This window comes from Alligator sinensis, unplaced genomic scaffold (genome assembly GCF_000455745.1).
Source record: "Alligator sinensis unplaced genomic scaffold, ASM45574v1 scaffold1462_1, whole genome shotgun sequence".
Lineage (NCBI taxonomy): Eukaryota > Metazoa > Chordata > Crocodylia > Alligatoridae > Alligator > Alligator sinensis.
In genome coordinates this window covers 247,928-253,114 of record NW_005842850.1, presented here as the reverse complement: position 1 = coordinate 253,114, position 5,187 = coordinate 247,928, and the positions used below count along the sequence as shown (strand labels likewise).

At 62.0% G+C, this 5,187-nt stretch overlaps 1 protein-coding gene across 1 annotated transcript in view; it reads left to right on the top strand.

The window, feature by feature from the left end:
• The first annotated feature begins 3,389 nt into the window (after nucleotides 1-3,389).
• The window catches only part of ZMIZ2 (zinc finger MIZ-type containing 2), a 9,788-nt gene continuing 7,990 nt past the window's right edge, over nucleotides 3,390-5,187 (top strand). Inside the window, 4 exon segments of the mRNA XM_014525626.2 lie at nucleotides 3,390-3,852; nucleotides 4,263-4,377; nucleotides 4,521-4,723; nucleotides 5,077-5,187. The exon segment at nucleotides 5,077-5,187 is cut by the window's right edge and continues 12 nt beyond it. Coding sequence (XP_014381112.1) covers nucleotides 3,803-3,852; nucleotides 4,263-4,377; nucleotides 4,521-4,723; nucleotides 5,077-5,187 — 479 coding nt within the window. The 5' untranslated portion in view covers nucleotides 3,390-3,802.

Genomic DNA, 5,187 nt, shown 5'->3' with positions numbered 1-5,187 from the left:
CCTGGGCGAGCTCGTCCCGCCCGGCCGGGAAGCCATGGCAGGCTCGGTGGAGACTGGGGGGGCTTCCTTAGTCTTGCCCCGAGCCCATTTCTCAGGTGGGGAAACTGAGGCAGAGCAGGGAAGCAGCTAGCGGAGAGCCCAGGTGTCTGGGGGCTTTGTTAATCTCACCCTGTGCCCGTTTCTCAGGTGAGGCAGTGGCTTGGCAGAGGAGAGCTCAGGTGTCCGGGGGCTGAAGAGGCCCAAAATGACTGAGCCTGCAGGCGAGGCCGGCTAGGCGGGGGCGGGGAGCCCAGGCCCTGGGCTCTGGGACGGGCAGCGTGGGAGAGCAGTTAGAGTAAGTGGGCGACTGCTTGAGATCTGTTGGGCCAGGCCAGGCCTGTCTCAGTGTCAGGTGCTGTACACGCAGATCTGGGCGCGACCTGGCCCCCAGGAGCCTGGTGCAGACACCACATAGGTCCAGAGTCAAGCTGAAGTCATTGCCCCACTCACTGGCTATTGGCCGGCTGGATCCCGGCCCAGCTGCGCTCGGTGCTGTACTGTCCTGAAGGGTCTGGCAGGTGGGTGTCCTGGACGTCTGGGGGGAGGATGGATGCTTGGCTCCTGCGTGCGTGCCCTGGTCGCTCGGGTCCTACAGGCACGTGTGTCCCAGTTGCGGGGGGCGCGCGTGCGATATTTTTGTCCCCACGAGCCCTAGGTTGCATGTGCATATGTGTGCATGCATGCGAGCGTGTCAAATGCCTGGGTTCAGTATGTATGTCTGTGTGTGCGCGCACACGCACGTGCCTGTGTCCCAGACACCTGGGTGCTGCGTATGCTCTCCTGGGGCTGGGGGGCTGTGTGTATGTGTGCGCGTGTGTGTGCATCCTGGACACCTGGGTCCTGACTGTGTGTGTGTGTGTGCTTGCATGCTCACTAGGGGGCATGGTCTTGGCCTCAGTGCGTGCATGTGCCAGGCCTGGCTGGATTTCCCAGGCAGGGCAGGCCCCGGAAATCCCCCCAGGGCTTTGCCATGGCCTGCTGTGGGGAGGGAGGGCACACTTCTTCCTGGCAGTGTCCTTAGTGTGACTTCCCCCACACGCACACAGGCAGTGGCTGGGATGTGTCATCCCCGCCCCCACGCGTGGGCCGTCGCAGAGCTGCCAGCAAGAGGGGGGCTGAGGGGGGCCATGTGTCACAGCAGCATGTGTCAGTGGTGGTGCCAGCCCTGTATGTGTCATGGTAGCCCACAGGTCAGCCATCCTGTGAGCTTCATGTGTGTTGCAGTAGCGCATGGGTTAGCAACGGTGCGAGCCTGGTGTGCATCACAGCAGTGTGTATACGTGCTGGTATGACCCTGGTGTGTGACACGGCAGTGAATGGGTCAGTAGTGGTACGAGCCCCATGCGTGTCATGGTAACACACAGGTCAGCAGTGGTGTGAGCCCTGCATGTGTCATTGTGCATAGGTCACCAATGGTGTGAACACTGCGTGTGTCATGGTAGTGCACAGGTCAGCAACGGTGTGAGCTCCATGTGTGTCATTGTAGTACATTGGTCAACAATGGTGTGAACACCATGTGTATCATGGTAGTACATGGATCAGCAATGGTGTGAGCTCCATGTGTGTCATGGTAGCACATGGGTCAGCAATGGTATGTGTTGTAGTACATGGGTCAGTGATGGTGTGAGCCCCTCGTGTCATTGTAGCTCACAGGTCAACAATGGTGTGAAAAATGCCCATGTCATGTTAGGACACGGGTCAGCAGTGCTGTGAGCCTCATGTGTCACAGTAACGTATAGGCCAGCAATGGTGCGAGCCTGGCATGTCATGGCAGTGCATGGGTCAGCAGTCACATGAGCCATGTGTGTCATGGTAGCACACGGGTCAGCAGTCATGTGAGGCCCATGTCTGTCATGGTAGTGCACAGGTCAGCAATGGTGCAAGTCCCGCATGTGTCATGGGAGCAAGTATCAGTGACTGCTAATCTATGCACTGCTGTGACATGCCAGGCTTGCACAGTCACGCTGGCCCCATGCGTGTCATGGTAGCACATGGGTCAGCAGTCATACGAGTCTGGGACATGGTAGCACATGGGTTGGCAGTTATGCAAGCCACATGCATGTCATAATATCACAGGGGTCAACAGTTGTGTGAGCCTCACATGTCATGGTAGTACATGGGTCAACGCTTGTGTGAGCTCGTCGCATGTGGCAGCAATGCTCGTGCGAGCCGGAGGTGTTGCTCCTCTTGGGTTCCCCCCAGCCACAGGGCCAAGGCCAGAGTTACCTCTATGCTCGGACCACTATCCTCTTGCTCAAGCAGGTCAGCTCTAGTGCTCCCAGGTGGGCATCGCACCATGCAGCGTGCCCAGTCCTGCTGCCCACATGGCTGGCAGGGGGGCTGGCTGGGCCAGTCCATCCCCTGGGCAGACATGTTCTGGGTGCCCTTCTGTGCCTCTCTCAGCCCCTAGTCCTGGGGCCAGTTGGATGCTGCCCCCTGCCCTCCTGCTGCAGCTGGGAGGGTTAAGTGCGTGGGGAGGGTTATCAGAGCGGCTTGGTTACCTAATGGTTATAGCAGGGTGGGGGTGCAGGGTCTATTCCCCCCTGACCTTCCCCCTGTGCCTCAGTTTCCCCCTCCCAGCAGGCATCTGGGGTGCTTCCATCCCCTGCCCCCTGGAGCTAGGGGGATTAAATGCAGGGCTGTGGGGAGAGGGGATAGCAAAGCAGCCTGGCTGCCTAATGGTTAGAGTGGAGTGGGGCAGCGGGTCTGGTCTCCCGTGCCTCAGTTTCCCCCTCCCAGCAGGCCTTCAGTGGAACCTGAGGTGACGCTGTCCCTTTAAGGGAGCTGGTTTGGACTGGTGAGGCTAGGAGTGGCTCCAGGAGAACACTGCGTTCTGCCTGCCCAGGGGAGTGGTGCCGGGGCCTGCCAGGGGCTGGGGCCCCTGGGTGGGGGCCCAGACACAGCCAGCTCTGGGGTGGAGCAGTGCCTAGCCCGAGGGCCCCCTGCTCTTCTGCCTCTTAACCACTTCCTGCTCCCTCCCCCCCCCCCCCGCCCCCCCCCCCCCCCCCCCCCCCCGGTCAGCTCAGCACCATGAGGCTCTGGTAGAACCGTGCCTCAGTTTCCCTCAACCCATGCTGGATTCCAGCCCCATCCACCAGCCACAGTCTGGCTGAGATCTACCCAGTGAGCTGCTTGTGACCCACCAGGGTAGGGCAGCAGGTTGGCCTGAGCCCTTGGGAATCCCCCGTCAGGACTCCTGGGTTCTCTTTAGGCTCTGGGCGGGGGAGGGGAGGTTGTTGTCAGGAAGTTGGAGGCCTGGGTTCTCTCCAGCTGTGGGAGGGGAGAGGGGTTAGGTGGGTGTAGGGGGTGGGGATGCCTGGGTTCTCTCCGTGCTGTGGGAGGGGAGTGGGGCTGGGGGGTGAGAGGAGGGGCCCTGGGAGCCCAGACTCCTGGGTTCTCCCCAACCAACACCAGCGTTGGGGCACAGGAGGGTCCTTCGACCCCATGCCAGGGTTTGTGGGGGCAGGAGGGTTCCCTGGCCCAGCTGAGGCAGAGGCGGATGGGAGACGCGAGCCAAGGCCGCGGCGGCTGGGCCGGGCAGGACGCCAAGTTCTCTCCCAGGTTGATGTCGGCGCTGCCAGGAGCGAGGGTGAACGCTCCCCCAGCACAGCGGGTCCTGCGGGGGGGGGGCCTGCTCAGCCCTGCCTGACTGGGGATTGCCTGCCTGCCCCCCCCAGCACCCCCTTCCAGCTGATGCCTGCTTGCTCCCCAGAACCCTCTGCAGCTGCCACCACCCCTGTGGGTGCCCCGGGACACGCCGCCGATGAGCTCCATGAACCCAATGACTCCTTCTCTGCCACCCACACCGCATGGGTGAGTGCTGGGGGGCCTGGCTGGGGCTGGCCACATGGCCAACAGGCATGGGGACATACTTGGGGCCACATGGGCCTGGGTCAGTGCCTTCTCCCTAGACCCTCCTAGCCACAAACCCCCCTCAGCATCTCCCCCCCCCCCAAATGTCTCCACAGATCCCCCATTGTCTCTTGATCTGGCCACAGATCCCCCGCCTGTCCTCTGCACCCAGGCCATGGATCCCCCCACCCCCTGCCATATGGCCACAGACCCCTCCCCAGCCACGGATTCGAATCCTTGGCCCTGGAGCCCCTAGCCAGCCCCGACCCGCACATATGTGTTCACAGCCACACTGGTCATGTGTGACCTGTGTTCCCTGTTCCCCCTGCCAATCTTCCAGTCTGTTAATGAAGTTGTTTTTCATTTCCTAGTGATGGTTCATTTGCATACGAGTCGGTTCCTTGGCAACAGAACACCAATCAGCCGGCTGGATCTCTCTCCGTGGTAACCACCGTGTGGGGAGTCAGCAACACGTCCCAGAGCCAGGTACCAGTGCCCGGAAGCTGGCACTGGGAGCACAGGGGGGATCCCTGCCCCCAGACCGCCCCCCCTCCCCCCCCCCCCAGGTGCCACGTGAGTGTCATGTGGGTTTTGACGGGGCCTGTCTCGGACTCTGCTCGCTCCTGTAGGTGTTCGGAAATCCCATGGGCCCCGGTGGGAACACATCTGGTACCTCCATGATGCCCGGTCTGGCTAGCAGTGGCTCAGGCATGAGCTCACCCCCGTTCCTGGCTCAGCAGCCGTTTGCTGAGGGTGCCGCAGGCAAGGGCTACGTCCAGCAGGGTGTCTATGGACGCGGCACCTACCCTGGCGGGCCCAGCTTTGCAGCTAGGTAAGGAGAGGAACAGCACCAGGCCCATGGGTGCACCCTCCCTCCATGCCTGCCCGCCAAGTGCGCTGTTCCTGGGCACTTGGCAGCGGGCAGTGATCTCAGCTGGGTGCCCTGGTGTTAAGGGGATTCAGTGTCTGGGCGCTGGGGGAGCTAGGGACTAGGTGGAAACATGGGGACCTACACGGCTTGTCCCATTTATGCCAAGAGTCACCCTGGGCACACAAGCCGCTGTTCCAGGCTGGTTGGGTTTGGAGTCTGCCGTGTGCCCACCATGGGATGAGGGATTAGAGCAGGGAAACGGATGGTTGCATCAGGATGTTTGCCCCAACACCCTTCTTGTCCCCACCCCGCAGCTATGCAGGCAGTCCCAATGGCCCCGGGGGCCTGGCACTCCCCTCCCACGCTGCACGGCCGCCTACTGACTTCACCCAGGCAGCTGCTGCTGCTGCTGTTGCTGCCGCTGC